The 24,970-nt window shown below is 46.2% G+C and overlaps 1 protein-coding gene across 1 annotated transcript in view; it reads left to right on the top strand.

Annotated features, from left to right (window-relative positions):
• LOC119441373 (alkaline phosphatase-like) overlaps positions 1–24,970 on the top strand; it is a 101,744-nt gene that overhangs the window by 43,156 nt on the left and 33,618 nt on the right. Inside the window, exons 2-3 of the mRNA XM_037705985.2 lie at positions 19,040–19,374; positions 20,170–20,403. Coding sequence (XP_037561913.1) covers positions 19,040–19,374; positions 20,170–20,403 — 569 coding nt within the window. The remainder of the gene's footprint in view (positions 1–19,039; positions 19,375–20,169; positions 20,404–24,970) is intronic.

Raw genomic sequence — 24,970 nt, 5'->3', positions numbered from 1 at the left:
ATTGGGGCGAAATGCAGAAAACACCCGTGTACTTGTATTTTGTTGCACGTTAAAGAACCCCAGGTGGTCTAAATTAATCCGGAGTTCCCGACTACGGCGTGCATCATAATCATCTGGTGGTTTTGGCACGTAAAACCTCATAAATACATAAATTAATTAATCGAATCCCGGCCGCGGCGGCCGCATTTTGATAGTGGCGAAATGCAAAAACGCCCGTGTCTCGTCCATTGGGGGCACGTTAAATATCCCCTTGCTGGTCACAATTCATCTGGACTTTCCCACTTCGGCTTGCTTCATAATCAGGTTGTGGTTTTCGCAATAAAACTCTAGAATTCAATTAAATTCAAAATTATGGAGCTCCGACGCTCTCAGGGAATAACTGTTGCGCGAAGCATTTTACACGTAGCTCGCTAAGTAACTTCGTTTGGGGTCCCGCAGTGTTTCCAAGCCGTGCCACGTAACGGTGTAAGGCGGACAATTTTTATGCGTGGAACGCTAGTGTGAAAGTGGCGAGAACTGCGAGGCTTAAGCTCCAAGGTCCATCTAAATAGGTCGCGAAGCTTTGAACGAAGAACGTGCCAAAGCCAGAGATATCAGTTAGGGGTGGACGATTGATGCGCGACTAAGTCAGGGAGGGTGGGGGGGACAAACACTGAGACTATACATTCTATGTAAAAAAAAGTTCGAATATTTTTAATCAGGATACTATCATAGGAGTAAATGGCCCCTTTTCAAAAATTTCTGCTCTACTGAAACTACAAGGGTTAATTGTTTTCTATTTTACAATCTATTAGTTCGTTCTCAGGGGCCCCTACTTACCAGTGATTCTGGGGCAGGACTGTGCAAGCCAGCTATTATGTCATGCGGAATGGTGAGGCTCACTTGAATGCGGCGGTTTCGTTCGAGTTTTTCAAAAAAAATTTCTTGCGTGTTTGTTCAAAGTGTGGCGTGCGTGTCACTTCAAATGTTGCGTGGCCTAGCGCACGGCATTCATTGGCGAAAGGTCTGAGTGCACGTTTTTTGTTATCGCGTAAGTTGACGGCTGCGGGCATCCGACGCGCTGTGTCTCGTCACGATAAATGTGGAGCGCTCCGCGAAGAAACGTCGCGCTATGTTCGTTCATTCTCCGTAACACAGGCTCTGAGTGTCCTACAGGCACCAAAATTAGCGATTCGAATGCTTTCTGAATGATAATGTGGTGCAATTTTGTCTTGTCTGATAAGTGCTCGATACGAATACATGGTGTAGCGCGGAATTGCGATTGATACTGTGAAAATGCTTCGCATATGTAGCGATACATTACGACTGTGTGCTGGTCATAGTACTGTTCATCCATTGAAACATATGTTTTGTTTCCTCAAGTATATTGGTTGCATTGTTCTACACGAATACAAGTGAAGTTGCTTTTGAAATCTCTTTGGGTACTGTCATTTATTTCCATCCTATTCGCTCACCTCCCCGAGGAACCTACTGGAGCAATTGCCGTCAGTAACAGCCTAATTACGCTCGCATTGAGACATACGCCACTCCTATATTTTAATCACACGCTGGCGCTTCAGCTGAGACGAGTCGCAAGCTCGCCTAAGCCTCGGAAGAAAAATAACTCCTGGCGTAGCTGTTTAAATGCCGGACGCTAAAAAAATTAAAATATTCGCGCCAAGCAGCATGATATCACGACGTCACTTCCATTTCCGGATGTACGTGAATCTTTTCTTTATTTATTTATTTGATTGATTACTGAAGTTGTCCCCACGGCACACAGATGGCGACGGTTGCCACACGCGGCCATTGTCTTGACATGTGGGCTCCTAGGCAAGCTTCGCTACCAGTTTACATATACCTTGTAAGCACTATTATGATCTTTGGACACGCGACAACGCTTTTATAAGAGGATGACGACGATGGCATAAAGAGAAAATCCGCTGTGCTTCCACCCAAACAAGCCAAATCGTAATTGTCGGGGGTCGTACGTGACGCTGTCAAGTACACGTAGATGACGATAATATCAAAAGCTTCATATTGTAATGCGTTTGGTTGCCTATGAACGTTTTTACCGACAAACGTTTGGGTAGATTTTTAATCATTAGGAAAAGATTATGGAAATATTCAAATGGTTTTAGGCGCTGTGACGTCAATTCAACATAAAGTGTGCCCAGTGGTAGTGAGCCTTTTTACGCAGCTACCTGAGATCAGAGGGTTAGAGGCATGTCCCTATCGTATAGCAAAAACATTTGCGACAGATGTCAACGTTTTCCAGATTGCAACGTTTCCAGCGTACAGTGCGTGCGCCGCAAAGCACACGTGTTCTCGAATTCTTCACGTGGCAGGAAATGAAAGATGAACTGGCGTTCCGTGAAAAGAAGCTTTGCCGGTCTCCTCGCTTAATTTCTCGGTTATATCCGCCCACTTGATCGCTTCTCCAAACGGCCGCATGTCATGCACTCCTTTTAACAAGAATTTAGTATGAATTCTCGTTAAACGCGTTCGCGTAACAGCTTCGCAACCGCAATCGTTCCCATCCGCAATGGGAGAAGCCATTTTGGTGGAGCTCATTCTACTTGAAGGGACTGCGACCCCCGGCGACTGGAATTTCTTTTGTCTTGGCTGGTGGTTGACCAGATTTTTTTCTTCGTGCTGCCCAGTTTTGTATACACCCTACTGGGGTACTATTGCGGACATTCTCAACTTCCGCCATTGGGAGCTTACTATCACTATCAATGTTCTACTGGACGCTGTCAAATTCCATATGTTGAGCCAATTAGCGGGCGTGTTGCGACCTTGTTAGCCAATCACAGCTGAAAAAATGGCTAAATAAAGAGTAAGCGGATTTAGACACGTGACCACGACAGAACTCCTGGTAAACTTGCAGGGTGGTGGCCGCACATATCCAGTCTTGTAAACTCCGCTCATGCGCAACGGGCGGAAGTTGGTGTCGGTAACGATATTGCTATGATAAAATAGTCTAACGCTATCTCTGCCGCTCGAGAAAACGCATAGGTGCTCGACATGGCACCTCATTAGTAATTTTGTAGAAGAAATGCTCGCGCAAAAGTGACGCTTCTGCCTCGAGCAAAAGTAACAGCGTCAGCTTCATCGGTAGGCGTCTCGGTCAACCACGAGCCATTGATTTCCGAGTTAAAGCGAAATACACTTCATACAAAACGTTAAAGCCCGCAGGCGCACTTAATTGGTAGGGGCGATCCGTATGTCATCTGCATCACCGTGCCTGACCGGAGCTTACTTGAGATTCCTGTCGCATTTTACGATTTTCGTATGGCGACAACGGAAACTTCTCCCTTTTCCTGGCACTTTGTGAAGCCACCGTTCGGCAGGGGCCCCACGGTGCAGCTCTGATGCGTCTTATGGATGCGGTCACCTGTAAATGTGTAACGAAAGCGTACGTATTCCCCACGAGTACGCATTCCAACGGCAACGTATACTTTGGATACACCGGTGTTCGTTCTTTATCGAAGGAAATTATATGGGAGTGGAGCGACACGAGATATAACCTCGGCTGATCACATAGGATGGTTGAATACTTCTATTTTTTTTTCACGCAGCTTCCCCGATGGCCTAAAACTGCGGAGGTCCTTCTTATGTAGAAATTCTAATAGTTGCCAAGCAAATTTATTGTTCACGAGACGACGCGTGATTGATCTTTTCGCGGCTGGGCAGCCCTTAGAATACTCTCACCAGTAACCCTTGTTACTAGGCAGCACCACAGCACGTGGTGAATGTATGCTGTAGACGCTGGGGCAGCACACTTTGGACAGCTCATGGGTCTTTGTTTGTTTGTGTTTGTTTAGATGTATACAGACAGGGGAAGCCAGGCTACGTCAGAGCCAGCTGGTTCACAGGTGGGTCACACAAGTGAAGGAGTCCACATAAGTATCTTCATATATACATATAAGAACAACACCGCCGCGAAATCAGCTTGTTAAAACAGAACCACTGTGTAGAAGATAAAGCAGTAATGTCACTTATAGGCAGTCCATGAGATTAGTTTCCACAAAAATATAGCGAAGGATGCTTACAGTACGTCTCCGTTTGTGAGGGCATGCCCACGGTTCAAGCACTTTGCCCAGTATGAGAGGAAATCTGTCAAGGGTGTTCAGAAGACCACGCAGGCGAAACCGCTGTTGGTTATATTGAGTACATTATATGATAATATCCTCACCTGACGCGTTGGAGTTATCACAGCAACTACGATGCGGGTACGTTCGTCTTATGATGCGACGCAAGAAGCGAAACGTGCAGGCTACATCTAAGCGTAAGCGAGGGAGAAGCGTGTCGAGCGTGCGGTCTATCTTTTGGTTCGATGAAAACCTCAGTAATGGGTAAACTCTGTATAGGAATGAAGACTTTGCAGATGCATCTAACCACATGTATTTGCAAAGTTTGTGCCTGCGAAGCACATTCTTGTCGTCTGATACAGCGAACACCGAAAGTGTCAGGCCATGCTGGAGTAGCTAATCTCTATGCCGCCTCGTTTCCCAAGATTCAAACGTGGCTCGGTAATTACTGAAAACAGACCTCATGATCAGCAAGGGAAGCGATTGTCAATGTTTTAATAATTTTGTATATCATGGAATCATCTTCATAAAAATATATTGTTACGGTGAAGGGAAAGAAGGTGACGCGAACGAGAGGAAGACGAAGACTCTGGCCGTTGCCTGAACGCCATATTTCTTCGCTTGGAAATATACATTCTTCTACACTCGTGGGCCTGCTTTCTTCTTGTAATAATATTATCTCCTTTAGAGTTGGAATATGCCATCCAGTGCCGACTGCTGTCACTTTCGGCAATAAATCTTGCAGCTTGTGATATTCCGAAAAGTTCTGCTACCGTAAATGATGTCCTACGTCAGAGTGTGTAACTTTGTCTACTCGATACGCAGGAATAAGGAAAACTGCACTCGAACTTTCATTTGATGTAGATTCTTCTGTGAATACAAATATGTAACCCTCGTGAAACCAGTGCATTTGCTGGAGCGTGTAAAGCTTCGCTTCTAGGTAGTGCATGGCCGATTTCATTTCGATTCCTGGAATGCTCATCGTCACAGAAGTTGTGATTAGCTGCCAAGCAGGATAGCTGATATCTGGACGCAGAACATTTTTTGTAATGGAAGCACCTCTTCATGAGCTCGTAAAGTGTGACCAATTTGCTCACTGCTTTGAAGAAGTTTGTAACGAAGCCGGTGAGCATGATGCTTTGTCGATAAGCAAATGAAGTGTCGGAAGAGTTCTTGAATGCGAAGTGCTTGAACTGTCGGTTCTTTTGCTTGGGTGATCACAAGGCTGCTGAAGGTCGAACGCGGGAAACCGAGGCAAATATGGAGACTGCGGGCTGTGATGTTGTTTACCCTACGTTTGACTTCAATAGACTTGCATGACTGCGAATGAATATGAGACGGCTTGCCGTACAAGAGCTATGAGCTTTAAGAGGGATTCTATTGTGCTACCCCCTGTCCTGCCTGTGGTACAGGGCTGAAAATCCATTGCTTGAATTACATGCTCCCAATATTGCATATATGAGCTTCCCACGTTAGCGTTCGGTCTAGGTCATCTCGAGAAAGCGATGCGTCCGTACAACAGGAATTACAGTCTAGTTGACTGAAAGACTGACCTGGTTGTGACGCCTCCTTTTATTCTTGTACGTGTCATTGTATTGTTCAGTACTAAATTCTTGTGTATTTATGTAAAGGTGGCCGGGGTCCCGTCAGGCATTATTCACCTTTTGTCTCGGCCTCCTCATAGACTGTCTGAGGAAAGTAATAAAGAGAAGAAATCGTAATACTGCAGGCTTTTTGGCTGAAACGTCCATGCAACGCTCTATCGGAAAGTGTGCGGTGATAGCTCTTTCAGAAGCAGTTCTCGTACTTTAATTAGCACAGTCATTGCCCGACGACTGGGGATAAGATATCGTTTGCATACATTGATATCTGAACTGACGTCGGTAGGAGGGCGGACCCCCGCTTTCAACTCGCACGGTTTACTGCTCCCGTTGCTGGTAATCATGAAAACACTACGCTGACTCAGAAATCTGAAATCTAACGAAGCAGCAGTCCTCTTACCCCAAGACAAAACATGTACGTGGCTAACTCTGTCAAAAGCCCGTTTGTTGTTGTGGAAAGCTATAATACCCCTGACACACGGGCAAAAGTAAAGTCCTTTGCAGGAAACACCTGTTACTCCGAAAGACCCTTTGTAGAAAGGAGTTCCGCCGATGACACACGACATTGCACTAACTTTAGGTGGTTCCTCAAATGAACGCCACAAAAAAGCGCTGTTTGTTAAAGCAGCAAGAGAGAAAACATTTACAAAATCTGCGTACGTAATTACATTTAGTGACTGTAGGACCAAAAAAAATTTTTAAAGATTTTGATGGCTTATAAAGGTGTATATTTGGAATTAAACATGGCGGCGCTAGCGACATTGCGCGAGCGTTTGAGAGTATAGCTAGAGTAAATATTTACTGTTTGACAAATCGCATTACCGCTAAAGATTAATACATTTTCCAAGGTAAAAAAAGTACTAACGGGGCACCGTAGTTATGTAACGTTTTCTTCTATTGATGAGTTGTGCACGCTGTATGCGAGAGTACGCCTTTCCGCTCGAAAAGTAGATACCCGATCTTCTTTCCCGCAAAGGAACTTTTCCGGGAGGGAGATACTCCTTTGTCGTGTGTTGCTGCGCTTGAACGCCTTTCCGGTAGATGTCCCCTTACGTAAACGACTTTAGAGTGCCCGTGTGTCAGGGGTATTACTGTCATCGAGCTTGACGCCTTTTCAGGCTCCACGTGAGTGACGAGGTCTAAAACAGTCTTCAGTGTGCCAAAATGAAGTTAGCCCTAAGTTTAGGATGCATAACAACGCACAGTGCCGTGTGATTAAGTTTTTCCGTATTCGGGTTGCGCATGGTACAGGATCCCTTGTACAGGGTACAGAGACGCAAATGAAATTTTGCTGCTCCAATTTCTTGGAGCTGAGTGGTTGCTTTTTGTTTAGTTTTTGTCGATTGCTATATGGTGCCGGCGCCAGTACTGTTACTGGGGCCGTGTGTTCTCGACTTTCGGGCGTGTGTAGCGGACGATGCGACGTCGTGTGTTGCCCTCGCCTTTATAGTTGCCATTGTTGCTGCGAGCGTTGCTCGGTAAGTGAATGGTCTCTCAATGCGCTGCCTATTTCTCGCACTTAGCGTAATCTTTATTTATATTTCATTCCTTATTCCAGGGTATGTCTAGCTTCTCCGCCCTCCCCCCGTACCCCCATTCCTTTTCGCCACTAATATGCCCAGCACTTCCATCAGCAGTGTAATTCCGAGCCATCTTTTCAGGACCAGCTGGCAAAATGAACTTTTTCGTTTCGCTCAGTGGTTTGCTATATCTGTGGAAAAAGCAACATGGTGTACGGCGAAGACGCCGGTTGTCGTTCGTGTCAAAAAAAAAAAAAAGTGTCTCGGCGCAAGCTTTTCCGAGAGGTCCAGACATCGCCACTATCTTCGGTAGTGTTGTCGACGTTTACATTTCCTTCCGGCCTTTGCTCTAGTGCTGATAAGCGTATCTCTTCCACGGCTTGGAGCTTTACGCTTTCTGAAACATTCACGGACATGCAGTGACTCTAAGCATATACGTTGAACTTGCAAACATTCTTTTCTTTCTTTTTGCCATCTCACGGTGCTTAAAGTGTTAGTGAGGGCAAAGCGATGTTTAAAGCCTAGAATAATTTGCAATTACAATTTGTTGGATTAGTGATAGCACAGCTTTACCTGAAATGCAACTCGCTTTGATGGGCAAGTTGGGAATATAGTATAGTAGACTGCCACACAGATACATGAAATCATAGAACACGTGTTTCCTGAAATTGAATACTGTCTCTAGCCATGCGGGCAGGGCCTTGGGAGATGAGTCGAGAAATTTTCTGCAGGCCACTGAATTGTTAACTATCAAACACATGCAGACTGATCAAACACACGGATCATCAGCTCACCCGCGCTATTTCGGGACCATTTTAGTGCGATAGCAATTATATGGGCACTCCCGGCGAATTGCTGCCGTCGTCATGAGCGTCGCCGTGAGGTTTCGTATGAAGTCCAAGTGCGAGAAGATTGCGGGAAAGCATATGAGGGTGAGCCTAGAAGGATGGTAGCTTGGTGCGGCATCGTCTTCTCGCGTGCGCAAGAAACGAATGTGGGAAGATGTGCGCATGTGGGGGGTGGGTTGGGAGGCAGGGTAGCGTGTGTCTCCACTTCTACTCCGGCCGGGGCTGCGAATGGCGCGGGTCTGCGTAGCGGCGGTCGTCCTGTCTTGGAGGTAATGTGTGGTGGCTTCGAAGGCTAACCGACTGTTGATGGCTTCGTGTGCACTGTGTTCTCGCCCGCCTAGTTTGCGTTCAAGCGAGAGGCAGCACGGAAGGCAATGCGCTCGCCGCTGCTGCCGTTCTTCGTTGCTCCATATTTATAATAGCAAGTTACGCGGTCATCGAGGGAAATGTGTTGACATTTGCCTGTGCGCGCGTGACACCGTGCTTGTCAATTTACTTAGTAAGCGAATTTTTAAGGCAGCTTTTGCAGCTTCTTGTGTTTTCGTGGCTAAGATCGCGTTGATGCGAGCGACGGCACGAAGCTCAATTTGCTTGCTGCTGCTGGCGCGCTCACTCACTCCAGCGTTTTCACAGCGAGTTTCCGCGGTGATCGAGTGAGATGCGTTCATGTTTGCTTATGCGCGCATGACACCATGCTTGTTAATTTAGTTAGAATGCGTATGTTTACAAGTTTATACGGCCGATAAAACTTCTATCCGTACTTTGTATCGCCGTCCACTAATTCGCTATTGCAATCGATGCTTCGCCTTCTGGGGCGACACTGTGACTTCTAACAGCGAAGCTGTTTAAGCCAGCCGTAATTTGTGCTGCGTGCCAAGAAACTGCCGCGCCGTAGCCATGGCAACCCGGAGGAGGAGGAAGAGACCGCCTGCACGCTCACGCGCTCTCCTCCTCGCCAACTTCCTGCCTTTCCGACTCCCGCCTCTCTTCTCGGTGCGGCGCGCTGAGCCAGGAGAAAAAAAAAGGCGAAAGCTTGCACTAGGCCGCGCAATGCTCAACACAAAGCGAAGCTGGCCGACTGATATCGAGCGGCTAGCCTCGAACGCGTTCGGTGTCGGCAAGCAGCAGCGTTCTTGGCAGTATGTCAACCTTGGTTAGCCTGCCTGCGTTTGTGGCATTCCAGGAACGCTGTCGCTTGTAGGCGCTGATGTGTCCAGCGCTAGTCACGCGAAATGACGCAAAAGGGAAGGTACCTCCGAAAATAATCGCTCCAGAATACCTTCCTACATGCGTAGTTAAGTTAAACCAAGTGAAGACCTAGCAGCAACCAATTTAATACCTAGTAGTAGCAGCCAGTGAGTTTCGCTGTGCCTATAAGCTTTGCGCGATCGAGTGCAAACTTGCCCGTTTTTTTAGCACCTCAAATATTTCACAAAGCTTTCGGAAACCAGTAAATTAATAAATGCAGAGAACCACAAAGTTTACAATTAACTCTGTACCAAAATAGACATCACAATTGTTGAATACGACAACGTAATTTATTTCAGCATGCGTGAGATTGTTCCATTAATAAGAGAGTTCTTTGGAACAAAAACACGAATTATTTGTATAACTCAACAGTCTAAATTATCAGTTTTGTGTGATTTGTACCCCAATAGATTGGTTCTGTAAATCATATCAATAGATTTTTTTTTCATTGCACAGTAGCTGACGCGCACAGAAAGAGGTAAGAATCAAAACACTATGGGACAGTGCTTCACTCACAACTAATATTTCTATTGCAGCGCGTCCATATAAAAAATCGACTGCGATGAAGATCGACAAAATAGCCCGTCTGGACATCATGCTGCATTCTATAGAACTCCGACATCATTTCTTATTGATAATATACATATACATATTCAACGGCAGCAGCACAGCAGTTGTGTCGACGCCTTGATTCGACTGAGCCATGCGCTGAACGAAGGTGACGCACACAGTGATGATGATTATATACAGGTAACGAAGATGAAGGATGAATATTGTGCTCACAATATATATCTATAATATTCACAAAAGGTGGTCGTAATCCGTGACTCAAGTCAATAAAGTTGTCGCAGTTTCACCTGAAAGGCGAAGCATCAATTGCGATAGCAAATTTGTAGAGAGCTATACGGAGTAATAATAGCAGCTTTATCAGCTGTATAAACGTGGACATGCAGCAGCACCGGCAACACGCAGAACTGTTGTCGACGCCGTCGGCGTTTTGCCGGCGTTCGCTTAAAATGCGTGCGGCGTTGGTGACTGTTGCCGCAGCCTCTGATATAAATAAGCAAGTGGTGCCGCAGCTAAACGTCGCCTCCCTTCCCTCCCCCCCCTCCCCCACAGCCTGTCGCGCGTCGGAAGAAGGCACGTTTGCTCTACACATATGGTGATTGTAGAGGAGGAAAGAGACGCATACTTCTGCAGCCCTTAAGGGAGCACAGCGCAGAACGCGCGTTTGTTCTCCGCCGTGCGTTCACTCCGCGTGAAAGCGCGCGTCCCTCGCGCCCTTTCACTCGCACATACAGCGTTCGGCGCGCGGCGACGATTTCATCTCCATTGACGTCATACGGAACCTCACGGCGACGGCGACGCCGACGGCAGAAATCTGCTTTTGAGTGTCCATATAATTGCTATCGCAATAATAAAGTATCGCCACATTACAAGTGTTGCCGGTATCAGTACTTAGCTTAGGGACGTGCGTTGAGTAGAGTTCGAAGTATCGAATCCGTATAGGTCATGCCGGGGAATCGCAGATTGTCCAAATGCAAAAAAAGTGTTCTTGCGTGCTCATATAGTTCATATGATTGATGGCTATATGTGTTGCCTGGACATATAAAGTTTATTCCTATCCTTGCCTGTCCGCTAATTAGAACCTGCGAAAAGTTGAACAATGTAATCTTTTTCCTAGCCTACAACGTTTCTGCAGAAACGTTGTACGCTTTGTACGGGAGAGGGTACAACGTTTCTGCAGAAATGTTGTACCCTCACCCGTTCGCTAGTGCTAGTGAGTAGCTTCAAAACTTTCCGCGTGGGGGCACAAAGAAGAATCCCTATTTAATAGGGTATCACTGCTGGAATTTCAATAATTGCCGAACCATATCACCCGGCCTTTCGTAATGCCCTAATGAAGTCCTGATAGCGTGACATCTCTTGTGTGAACGCCAGCTGTGGTTCGGCGCAATCTGAGTGCTCTATACACATTCATTGGGGAACTAAGACACGTCTGTGCAGCTTGAGTGACTAATACACCCTGGGACCTGACAGCTTGTATCTGTCCCGTTCAGCTTAATTAATAGATGTACAAAAAGATCATAGAGGAACCGCACAATTCAATTCGCCACACGGACGACATGTCAAGGACACTTGCCATAAAAAAGATGGCGCCATAGTCTCACGCTGCAGTCTATTTGCGCGCAAGGCATTCCGTGAATTTATTCAACGACAACGCGTTCTGAACACTGTGCGTTTTATCCAGTTCTCTAGCACTGCCAGATGGCGCGATTACTAAAGTCTAAGCTGCCCTAGTGCATTGCATATATGCTGTGAAATCGAGGGAGGAAAACTCGACCTGGGTCATTTAGCAAATAAACGTCATGGCGCCGTTTCAATGGATTATGTTTCTGAAGAGCTAAAGTGCGGTTTTTGCTATTTTCATCAGAAATTAATAGTCTTTGGAAAAGGTGAGCGAGAACATTAAGATCCGTATGTTGTGTGCACATCAAAATTCGTCGCTCAGCCAAGCCAGAGATCTCACTTTAACCAAAGTTGCTGTTCTTCCTAAATTAATTTGTCTACCTTCTCGAAAAATTGGAAGTCGGTAAACAAACTAAACACGCTGCTTTTTAAAGACACTGTCTTCTGAGGACTTTATCTCAAGTGGAAAAAAAATGTCCGCGAAGAAAATTTGTCGTAGCGTAGTGCACGTTTCTTAATGCTCTGTTATCGTATTTGTGGCGCTAAATTTATTATTATTTGAATTTGCCATGTGTGCCAATTTCATGTAACAATTATTGCTTCGACGTAGCGCTGTCAAGCCACTTCCCCGCAGAGCCGCAAGGAGATATTAGTCTTGAAATATTTCGGACTACCAACCCAGACCACGGAATCTGAATATGAGCCCCTTCGTTCTGAGCCATTTGTGCAATATTGGGACACTAACCTCCCCATTGGTAGATAATCTTGCGTAGCGAGGGCGACACTGTAATACTATGTCTACATTAAACGTCCTCTTGCAATGCCTCGAGTTATCTTACAGGTTCAAGAATAACCATGTGGTAGTATGTGCCAATTTCCGTCAATTCGCGGGACGCAAATGCACAAGCTCAGGATCCTCCAGCACAACAGCTGAGTGCAATATAGTGTGAAGACATTCATCGACATCAAGCGGCAATATGCATTAGACATTCAAGCGCATAAAACGCGTCAGTATGTGCGCCTTACAACACGCAACTTTTTGGATTCGACGAATGTTGTCGTTATTTCGCAGAGATGCAAACATATTTCAGGCTCACGAAGCAAGTAATCCGAAAATATTTAATAAACCTTACCTGCTACCACTGCAAACAATTGAAACCTGAAACCCTTGCTACCAACCAAACACTTTGAATTGCAACGTATTGTGTTTCTTCATGCTAAAAAAGTATAATAATAGGGGGTTGATTACCATTGGTCCACGTGCGTTCTTTATACTTTGCCAACGATCGTTTTTATATTATACGAGTATATGCCGGTGTCACTTGGTTTCTCATTGTTTCTACATATGAGCCTTGTTCGCTCTGTGTCGCTACGTTAGGTTTTGAAGGTTAAATTATACAAATGACCAGCAACAAAGGAAAACGTTAAAAAAAGAAAACCACGTGAGCCATGTACTCGTGATTGTTGTGTAAGCAACGTAAACAGGCACGAATTAGGGTTTGGAGCAGCAGGTGCTTTGTATTGCTATATGTATTTCGAACAACAGAATTTAATCCCCTGCATTGAGACGTCGGTATGGCTGCTGCTAATACTGTACGTTCAATTTGGTTTCATAAAGCATGACACTAGATTTCACTGTTTTACTCTACCTTCTGACATGACACGGAAAATATTGTAGCTGGGTCAAAATGAAAAAGCAACGGTGCACATAAAAAATTAAAAAAAGCTCGGACAATTTTTAAACTGCTTGGAATAGGCAATGTACTTTTTCATGAGCGTGACAGACAGTGGCACAGAAATGATTGGCCAGCTGTTGTGACCGGCAAGCGTGATAGTTAGCATTTCTTTTGAGCAGTATTCGTTCGTGCTTTCCCTGTGGCTGTGTCCGACACCATCACATATACTTTGATCCACGCATGTTGTCTTAGTTTCACGCTCATCATATGCACTCCATGCTGTTTCAGAAAAAAAGAAAATTGTGCAGATAAAAAGCACTGACACAATCAATGGACACGAACTTTCGGTGTGTCCGAAAGGCGCATTGCGACAAGAAGCCCGCTGCAGTTTTCAGTGGTGAACGCGTCTCTGAGCCACCATAGTAGACCTTCCAGAGGGACTAAAACGTTTATTCAGCATTAAAACGTGTTGAATCACACAACACGACCCGCTTGAGCTTGTATAGAAACGCGCCTCAGCGTCCCTGTACAGTGACAAACGTGCAGTCCATTTCGGCGACGAACTCGTCCCGTAATGTCGATCGTTATCGTCAGCTAGAAGATGAGCGCGTGAAGTCTAATAGTGAAAATAGCTGCTATGCGATGTGCCTAACACGTAAAGCATCGCAAAGCGCTGCCTGGACGAGGGTAATTTTGGGTGTTTTATTCCGCCTTTGTAGGCTTGCGTAGAGCACTGCACGGGCCGATTTTTTCAGCCCGGGCCCGTCCCGTACCCGTTTTTACATTGGGCTGCCCACTCGAGCCCGATCAAAACTTATATGGCGAGACCCGGGCCCGGCCCGGGCCCGAAAATAATCTCCGTTACCCGCGCGGCCCGGCCCGCCACTCCTTTACCTTAAGCCCGAGCCCGGCCCGAGCCCGGCTCGAAACCGGCCCGAACCTGGCCCGAGACTAACTCGCTGCACGTTACATGCGCACCACCAGAAAGCCCGAGCCCGGCCCGGGCCCGCGTCAAAAAACCCGAGCCCGGCCCGGGCCCGGGTCAAAAAGCACACGCCATGCCCGAGCCCGGCCCGAGCCCGTGAAAAAACTGCGCTACCCGGCCCGGCCCGGGCTTTCGGGTAAGCCCGAGCCCGTGCAGTACTCTAGGAGTGCGTCTGTAGCCCAATTATTCGAGCAAACCAGTTTGTAAAGTGACCATCGAAATTGTTATATATATATATAGAGAGAGAGAGAGAGAGAGACGGAAACATACATACGAACTGCAAATGGGGGAGACCATCCCATGAAAGCTATCGCTCTAAATATGCACATCGAGCGCCCATGTTTGATTCTATGGGAAGCCGCGCCTTCAATGATGTGATGCGTACACCTTTGTTTTCACCGTTTTTCAACTGTAGCTCCTTTGACAGTTTACGAAAAATGACAAATCCGCGTCGACTATTACTCGATACACTGGAAAACGTCAAAGTAATCGTGCCATTCACCTATTTACGAGAGCTGAAATCAATAATGCGGGTGTTACAGCGACGAACAGTAGAAAGTTCGACTGTGACTCGACGGTCTGACATTCGGCGGATGCTGTGCTTCAAGTTCTTTGACGCTACATGTACATAAGTATAGGTTTATTTAGAGAGTCAGAACGAGCACAAAATTGGCAGTGACGGGGCAGCGGACAGGAAAGACACTCTCCTGTGTTCTCTCTCGTCACTGTCAATTTTGGTCCTGTTTCCCACCCTCTAAATATCTGCAACTTGCCCAAGAACGTAGTATGAAAAGTATGTGTCTACACTGAGAGAAAACCCGTAAACGTCAAGTACAGGTTAAAAACGTAGACTGCGTTCGTCAAAACAATTTCTATGCCATCTGTTTGTTATAAACCACTGACTCTGATCCGATATGTCGCTTTTGATAGTGTGCTTTTTAAAATACTAGGTGATGGTCTATTGAAGGCCTTCACGCACTGCAGCCCTTGTTTCGGGTACTATTACTGGACGACGTGGGTGGGGGAGGAGGCTGTTTTCGAAAAATATGCGGAAGTAAACTGCACGCGCTTGCAAAGATACAGGAAGAAGGAAATGTTTCTGCAGAATAATCTCATAACGTAGGTGGGAACGCGAAATTCTCATGAAGGAGCGTGACTTGATTTGATTGCTAAGTAGGAACGGCACTTACCCGCTCTGCAACATTTGCTAAGAATCTCAAAAGGTTAGAAAATAACAGTAAGTGTGGTCTAGGACGAGAACTGAGCGAGAAGCATCAGAGGAAATTGGAAAATAACCAGATGAACGATTAATTTAGCATATCAAACCGCCTCGAAACGAACTACTCGTCGTCACGGGAAGCATACCAAGAACTCATACCATGTTGACAGCTCTCCTGGTACTCTTTCTCCGCTGACTTCAAGGGCTTTCAATCAATGGAAATACATTTCCACTTTGTGTTGCAAATATTAAACCGAAATTCTCAAGTGTACGGACGGTGCAATTCGCCCTTCTACCTGGCCAGCATTTCACTGATGTAATAACGTACCATAAGCTACCCGCCACGTCATTACACCGTGTCAGCTACCTATTTATGAACGAGATAGTTGCTTCCACTGTCAAAATTTCTTTTCTCGAAGAACTATCACTTTCCTTGGTCACTTGTGGTTGAGTCTGGGGAATTATAATTCTTCCCTTTTACGAACCTTCCTCCACATCGCGGGGTTCCGCAGAACGTATTTACCAACTGCCTCTGTACATCCCCTTGGGCCAAGTTGTGTGACTTTTACAAGGCTCGAATGACTCTTTGTATCGATATTATTACTTTCTTGCCCTGTGCACGATGCCGGCCGCGTACTACTTAATCAATGGTGCTATTCTGTAGTTTGCTGCAGTTAAGGATGCAGGTCTGTAGAGGGAAAAAACACCGCATATCCACGGGGTGAATGATGATGAGTGGGCGAAGCTCCGGAGGGAATCATCGGTAAACCGTGAATCTTCCGTGTAATTCGCCCAGTCTCGCCGTAATAAATCGAACGATTGACTTCCACCAATGACACGCTCCATACGTGACGTCATTCCTATTTTATCACAGCGCCCTTCATTATAATTGCACCATCTCCCGCTTAAGGGGACGCTAGCACAAACGCGGTAGAAACGTGCAGTACTCTCTAGTAAGGGGGAGAGACCACAGCGTCTTACGCAGCCGTTTACTCATGCCGGAACGTGCACCGCGTTTGCCGACGCCATCACATGACTGCTTAGAGAGTATAACCCCCGTATTCATAAACGCTCCTCGACTTGAACTTGACTTGCCACCGCCTTCAACGCGTTTCGAACGCGCTGCCCAAGGCGGTGGCAAGTCAAGTTGAAGTCGAGGAGCGTTTATGAATACGGGGCTAAGGCGGAGTGGCCACAGCGTCTTACACCAGCTTCTTACAAGGGCCGTAACGCGCTAGCACAAACGCATTAGAAACGTGCAGTCTTTCGTTAATGTTGGGTATTTATTGTCATCGTGGTGCGCGTGTCCATGTGCGCTTCGTGGCGTAGTGGTTAGCGCAGCGCGTTCGGAAGCGAAGGGTCCCTGGTTCGATTCCGCGCTACGGACACAACTTTCGGCTACGTTTTTTTTCGTAAAAGTAGACGTGGCTACCTACTACGACGACGACTACTACTACTTACTACATACTACTGAGGAGGGACAGACCCACACCCTAAGGAGCTTCGCCCCTAAAAAGCACGTGATTTATGCAGAGAAGCCACTCTCCCCACCGTTCAATCATTTGGTGTCGCATATAGCCATGCGACGACTCTGAAAAAGTCTCGCAAAGAATCAAAGATGAATGCAGCGTCGCATCTCCCAAAGATCGTTGACGCCAGCACATCTGGAGACTTTCAAATTCTCCATTTAATGACAAATACCGGCTGAATCAAACAAAACACGGTACATAAAAATAGTCAGAATTACCGGGATAGGGATCAGTGAAAAAAATGAAGGAAGAAACCATCTCTGGATGTCTGTCAATGATAATGAGATTAGCAGTGAAGGTATGCAGCAATGCATCGTATTTCCACCACCGAAACGCTTCACGTAGGAGGCATGTACTCCACCAGGGCTCCTCTCTTCCACTCCCTCGGGAAACGCTGCGCCACCTGGTAGCACGACTACGAAGTCCGCGCGTGGCGCACGTCTGAATATGTATTCATACAATATTGTCTTAACTCTTATGACGCGGGTTCGATTCCACCCAACAGAAGAGATATATAACATAATTTTTTTGGCATTGGCTCATACTCAGTGACAGATACGCAGTGACCCAACTTGTAGTGAAAGCAAGGCTTTGAGAAGTGGTACATATCCAGTACATGTGTGGCTCAGCAATCCAGGAGGAGGAGGAACAAACTTTTATTTAAACCAGCAGTTTAGTTGGCTGGGCCTAGGCCTAACCACCGTCCAATCATTTGGTGTCGCATATAGCCATGCGACGACTCTGAAAAAGTCAGCAATCCAAAGAAAATTGTTTTTGTACATGGAAATAGGGGCATCTTGGGGACCGGCTGAAGCACGCCATGCCCTGACAAATAAACCAGAGAACGTACAGATAGCGCCGTCGTAAAGGGGCCGTGTAAAAATGAAAAATAAATGTTTGCATAGTCACTTTCTTGACACTATGTAGATATATTCAGCAGGGAGCAGAACAAAAAAGAAGTCCCCAGCGAAATATACTTCATACGTAAAACAATACAAGCAAGAACGCTCAGAATATTGGGACGAAACTACTGGGCTACACAAAGCATTAACAAAATAACTTGGGTGTATGATCGTAGTATTAATTATGAAATATCACGGAAAAAAAAGAAGAAACGACGAACTATTTGTCGCGCAAGCAAATGCACCAGATCAAGTCCGCCATATTTTCTTAAAGTGCACAGTGAAACGCCACCTGTGAGAACTTGGCTGTTGAAAAAATGCATTTTTTTTCGCCTGTAAACTTTGGACTTTGTAATGTACTTCAATATGCGTACCACTACGTCGTAAGTTGTTGAAATGCAATACTGTCCTGGGTGTTTCAAACTACCTAATTTTGAATCGGCATGGCATTCGATGTTTGATCGCACCCCAAGAAGATGACACGCCATTTGATATGTTTTCTTATTTAGACTAAATAGTTCACGGAAGACACGCATGTTGGGCCGAAATTTTGATCCCAGTGTTAATTATAAATTTCAGTTTGCTCAAAGAATTGGCTAGTCGAAGGACATGTACGGTGTAACAAAGCTTTAAGCGGATTGTAACCACCTTTTGATCGGATACCTAAAAAAATTAAAATAACGTCTTGGGTATTACATGCCAAAATCACGATGTGATTAAGAGCACGCCGCAGTGGGGGACTCCGGACTACGTTGGACCAACTTGATCAGTTGCCGGTCATGGCCATTCTTCCAAGTGCAAAATGTTTCTGGTTTTTCTGTGTTGCAAGATGTACACATTGTGCTTTATAGGTCCTTTTGAGGCCATCAATGTGTGACGTGGTGGCTAGTGCTTGCACAGTTGTCGCATGCAGTGTTACACAAAATACACTACAACGTAAGAAAGAACGAAATTTGTGGTGCAGCTCTCTAAATTGTATGACTGTTGTGCTTGAGGAATCCGTGTGACGCTGGCTCGATTCCGCCCAAGACGAGATAAATTTAAATCGTTTTTATTGTTGTTCTTGCTGAAGAGCGACACATACCCAGGGGCTGAATTTTGCGTGAAAGAGGTTGGCAGATCTCCAGTGTCCCAAGTTGGCGTGAAAGGGGTTAGGTGCAGATAAACATAGCGCTAACAAACGCATCACTCAGCACCTGTAAACCATCATAACGTTTCGATCCGTCTCTTCTCATTACCTTCTTGCAGCTGACAAGAATCACTGGTACCAGGAGGCAGCCAAGGGCATTGGGGAGCGGCTGGTGCGTCAGCCCAACGTGGGCCGTGCACGCAACGTGGTGCTCTTCCTGGGTGACGGCATGGGCATCCCCACGGTGACCGCGGCGCGCATCTACAAGGGCCAGCGGCTGCACAAGACGAGCGGCGAGGAGCAGCAGCTCTCGTGGGACGAGTTCCCGCACGTGTCCCTCTCCAAGACCTACGGCCTGGACGTGCAGACCTCGGACTCGGCGAACACGGCCACCGCCTACCTCTGTGGCGTCAAGGCCAACGTCGAAACACTCGGCGTGGACTCTCGCGTCAAGGTTCGTGCACAATTCCCGTGGACGACTCTGGGGCTGCGTGACTGCAGCACTGAATGTTGGTTGGCCATGAATAAACGAAAAAAAATACAACAAACGTTTATCTTGAACTAATCCGAGCCCAAGATGAGCAAAAACGTAGACGTGCATACCTAGAATGTATGCTTGCACTTGCGTAACCTTGCATGAATGGTCATTTGTCGGTCATGGCACCTCCACCCGAGGTTATGAATGTTTTGTGAGTTTTTCTTTCGTAACATTGATACACCCTTAAGTTGGCCACAAGCACGTGTCTCTGTTTTGTATAGATGTGCTCAGAGAAATTTCTTAGAAGAGCGAAAAGAAAAAGAATTACGAGGAACTTCCTATAATGAACTTCCTAAGGGTGGGTGGCTTCTCACGTGCAGCAGTTTGAAAAGGTTCAGTCTGACTTACTTTTGTTGGCGGGCCAGCATTTACCGGCTGTCTTTGGTAACAATGCTGAAACGCTATGAAGTTGTTATTCAAGCTATAGTTGCATTGTCCACTAGACTAACATCAGAAACGCTAAGCTATACTGAAAAATACTGCCTATAAAAATTCATCGTAGCCCTACACGTGCGAACACACGGCTGCCCGAAGATAAAGATTTCTTCTTATAAAATGTTCGCCAGCTGCATTGTCTAATTCTACTCGTTGCGTCTCTCTTTTTTGACGATAGCGTGTAAGCAGAAGTTAGCGGGAAAGAACAATGCCGGCTACTCTCGCATGTATGACAATAACGAGAACTGTGTGCTCTGTCGCGTGTGTCCTCCACAGAGCGGCGTCTGCCACAACGACACGAGCACACACTTGCCTAGCATCATGAAGTGGGCGCAGGATGCCGGCATGTGGACGGGCATCGTGACCACGTCCAAGGTGACGCACGCCACGCCTGCTGGAAGCTATGCGCACTCGGGCCACCGCGACTGGGAAGCAGCAGTACCCGAAGGATGTGACGCCGAGGATATCGCCTACCAGCTCATCCATCGCAACCCGGGCGCCGGCTTCAAGGTAGAGGCGCATGCTTTCACTCGCCACAAGACTCGTCGCGGTAGTGCATACACCATTACCGGAGGCACAGCTACTATATGATGAAATGCAGTACAACGGGTTCTTTGCTACAGATTCATTGAGAACAAAAAAAGAAAGAAGCAACCCGCTAAACCAGACGACAACATAAGAGGTGCATGCAGCTCAATGTCCACCTTTTTTATTTCCGCGCACTTTTGCTTTCGGATGAGCCTTATAGGTCTCATCGTTCAGTCGACCTTCAGCATCCTTGAGCGAAAACAGGCCACCAGCGCGTATCGTATAAAAAAATGACCGCATATCCACGAAGTGAATGATGATGAGTGGGCGAAGCACCGGGGGATCATTCGGGTAACCGTGAATTCCTCGTACATTGTCCACTCGAACATGCAAATGATTGACAACGCGTGTACAGGATATACAGTGTTGTTTTATTGGTTGTATATGGTATTGAAGTGCGGACTTCGTTTTCCCTTGAGATCAGTGCAGCAGCACGGCGACGCCGGCAAGCCGACTCAGAGGCGGCGAGAGTGCAGGAAACGGCGTCAAAACGCCGGAACCGTTCTCTACCTGACGTTGGTGGCGCCGACGCTCGGTTCAAGCGCGAGCTGCGCGAGCCCTCAGCTCCGGGTCCGCATGCCGGCGTTGCCGTGCTGCTGCATCTTCGCGAGGCCTCAGCTCTGGGTCCGCTTGCCGGCGTTGCCGTTTTGCTGCAGCTTCCCGCGCCCTAGACTCCGGGTCCGCTTGTTGTCTGCGTCGCCGTGCTGCATCAGCTTTGCGAGCCCTCGACTCCGCTTGCAATTGAGCCGCCACTCTCGCCTTTTCATCCATAGCGGGCGCGCCGTTATTAGAAGCGACCGCTATCATCCATGGCTGAAGAAGAAAGAGAGCGCGCGTCGGGAACGAGCGCTTATATAGCCCTTTTGCACCTCAGCGCCCCTAGCGGACTCCATGCAAAGCAGAGCTACGGACGACGAGGGAGGGACAAGGCTAGGCCCTAAGGTGCTTCGCCTCTAAAAGATTAATGAGCTCCCCAGCCAGTTAAATGCTGTTAATGCGGGCCAAAGCATGACTGGCCATGAGTGGATAACAAACAGTTAACATTACTCAGTGCGATTTAAGTGGAATCAAATTGAATTAAGAGGAGTCAAAGTGAATTAAGAGTAATCAAATTGAAATAAAGTAGATTAGTAAGCGAATTAAGATGACCAAGCGAATTAAGAGGAATCAAAGTGAATTATGGAGGAGGACGAAGCAAATTAAGTGGAAAAAAGCGAATTAGGAGGGATGACAAAGCGAATTAAGAGGGATGACAAAGCGATGTAAGATGGATGACTCAGCGATGAAAGTGGATAACTTTCGGCACAAGCATGGGTACACGATTCGCTCCCACGTATGCCAACATTTTCATGGGACAGCTTGATGCAAACCGGATTATCAGCGATTTAAGATGAATGACTCAGCGAACTAAGATAGGAGACAGCAAATGAATGTAGCTAATTAAACCGTGTAATTAATGCATCGGAACCTATGCTTTCGCCTTCGAGTCGCCTTAGGGATAATATAAGAGACCCTGTGTATTTTGTACAGCGAAAGCTCTATATGGCTAGGCGAAACGAAAAACCGTTCGCCACATGTTTCGATAAAGGTCTCCGTTGGCTGCGCTGTCAGTTACGTCGTTCTCTACGTCGCACCCAAGCGCGCGCGCCATTGGCAGTGCCGTTAGTGACGTCGTTCTCTGCGTCGTACCCAAGCACGTGCGCCAAGTGCCGCTCGAGAAACTCCCGCTGAAAGCGGGCGTTGGCCCCGGTGAACGTGTTCCCGCCATTGCCACGTTGATGCTGCTCTGCACGCAACGCCGCCTCCTCGGCTCGCCGTTGTCGCATGCGTTCGATATCTCGAGTTAGCTCGGCGTCGTGGTTAGCAGCATCCGCCCGTCATTGGCCCTTGCGTTCCACTAGAAACACAAACATGTAACCAATAATTGAGAAACGCTACAATACAGCGTCGGGATTAACCCACGGCTAAACACCGGGTCCGCACGTTTCAGCTTCGCTTGTTAACCATCTATACGGAGTGCTTGGGCGGTGTTTTTTTTTCATGCTACCGTACGATGCACATATAAAAAGGTTTGTCTGGTGCGGTAAAGGATAATGTGGTGCTGAAAAAAAAAACAGCGAATGTTCTTTTTTAAAAGACGAGGCGGAAATTCGCTGTATTAATACCAATTTTATGGTAGTTTAAGAAAGAAAGATTTAACTTTAAGTACTTTACGTGGTTGTACAGAACGCGTCTCAGAATACGGCTTCTTTGGAAAGGACTGGAATATTCAAGAGCATGGGCCTTTGGTGATCAGAGCGGCACAAATAAAAATTGCGCAGCTTAGCTTAGGACCAACAAGTACACAATGATGCTTGTCATTCGAGCGTGCTTGGCAGCGTTTTTGGGTGCATCAGATGAGACCGACGGCCGTAGAGCTATAATGAGAGAAAAGTACAAAAATTGCGCCGTCAGTTACCGCAGCTGTTTTTGCAAACATCACTGTCTCACACTACTTTTTCCCATGACATGGCGCAACACGACGCTGTAGTGCTTGTACATTGTTTATCCAATCAGAAGCCGCAGATGTGATGGGAATTACACAGCGATAGTAGAAAATTTTTGTCGGAAAGTTGGAAAGTCTTTTATTTAAATAAAAAAAAATACAGGCGAAAACCTTACTTTTTATGCCCTCTTTTTCTAATTTGCCATCCAGTTTCAAGCAAAAGCAATATATTGGTGAACAAACTATTTTGTTTATTGTGCAGCACTTCATGAACAACGTAGCAAAAATAAACATTTGAAGTGGAACGCTTAATCCAAGGCGCCTTAAAAAAGACGTCCAAATAGGCCTCTAACTTTCTCGCGCATTGTCGGGCGAAGAATAAAACAATTCATTTGGCCTTAAGTCCGTTTAAGAGGTGGTATATAGGTGGAGTAGAAGGTTTAACGTGTGAAAAAGTGTTCCCTATACCACGCGTGTTTAATTTATCCAACGTTTTGCGGCTTGATAACGAGTTTTTACACCTTGTCTCAGTTTTGTTGTGCGTGAAAAAAAAAGTGTTGGAAAATTAGTCGCGCTTCCGTGGTGTACAAATATTTTATGCCTAATATAAAAGTATGAGTGAAGCCCCTAAGCACACGACATACAGGTGACACAGAATTTAGATCAAAGGTATGAGCCAATCTTATTTCTGTTGAGCGGTGACGGCGGTCATCCCGAAGAAAGACACACGCACACACACTTTTATTTCGATCCGCAGTGTTTATCGGCGGTATACATTCGTGTGGAAGACTACCGGCACCTCGGGGAGCCGGAGGAAACTAGACACGCTCGACGGGACCCCCGCCCCGGGAGAGCGGAAGGAAACTAGGCACACAAGCGCTTGGAACGACGACAAAGGCAGGGCAGTGCGAGCGTACGCATGGCCGACGCAGGTCGCTCAGCGGCAAATCTTTGAGACACCCTTATTATCTACCTGACAGTCTACTGATCTTGAAAATAGTGCCTATTGATAACTAATCTACTGGTAATGCATATCCAAGCGATGAGACGTATAAGCTTTGACATAGAATGAAGCTATATTTCATCAAATTCGGGAGCTGAGTTTTTGCACAAGCAAATTTGTTGACGGGAAACGAAGAATACACGGAACCCTCGCCATAGACAGTTTCGGTGTAAAAAGAAAAATATTCGGGACCCGTTTTGCGACTGTCTTCATCCGAACTTACCCAGCTGGCTCATGCACTGCACTGGCGTCATCGCGCTTTCCTAACTCTAGGCTGGTGCATTGTTCATGTACACGGTGCTCATTTCAGGTAGCACAATTAGAGGTCAATGCCAGAAATAGGTTCCCCCCGACTAGTATGAAAAGCTTGTTGTACGCGCCTTCGTGTGCTTGTTACTTCAACATACTGTAGTAGAAAGTAGTAGGATTACGGATGCAGAAGCCCCGAAAACTCAAGTAGGACTCATTTCATGGCTAAAAGAAGGAAAAAAAAGACACAATCTGAGTTACTCTTCTTTAACGCAATAAAAAGGTGAGTTAAGAATTCAATACCAGTGTGATCTTTATTTTATTATTCGAACGAGACACATCGTTATGATGACCATACATGGGTCTTAATATTGGCTCAATTTTCTACTTGAAATAAAATATTGGAACATTTTTGCAATACTTGATTTACTACCTCTGGATGGGTATTCTACAAAATTTTCATAAAATTTGGCGATTATTTTTTTTAAACATCTCTAAAACTTTTTTTGTTTGCATTTTCTGCAAGTTCGACATCTTTGGGATTTCATAACGAAAAAAGTGCCTGCTGTAGTTGCATACTTCTTTTTTTAGTTTCTGAGAAACCTTTTGAATGTTTGTGAGAAATATTTTTCAGCTTCAGTCATAGGCAGTTGCTCAAAAGCCACAGTTTGGCAATTTTTCGAAAGCATACTGTGGACGACATAGACTTGACTTCCCATCAACCAAGAGTGCTAGTGATGTAGATACCGTAA

Source organism: Dermacentor silvarum, chromosome 2 (genome assembly GCF_013339745.2).
Source record: "Dermacentor silvarum isolate Dsil-2018 chromosome 2, BIME_Dsil_1.4, whole genome shotgun sequence".
In the NCBI taxonomy this organism is placed as follows: domain Eukaryota; kingdom Metazoa; phylum Arthropoda; class Arachnida; order Ixodida; family Ixodidae; genus Dermacentor; species Dermacentor silvarum.
This window is presented reverse-complemented; position numbering and strand designations above follow the sequence as displayed.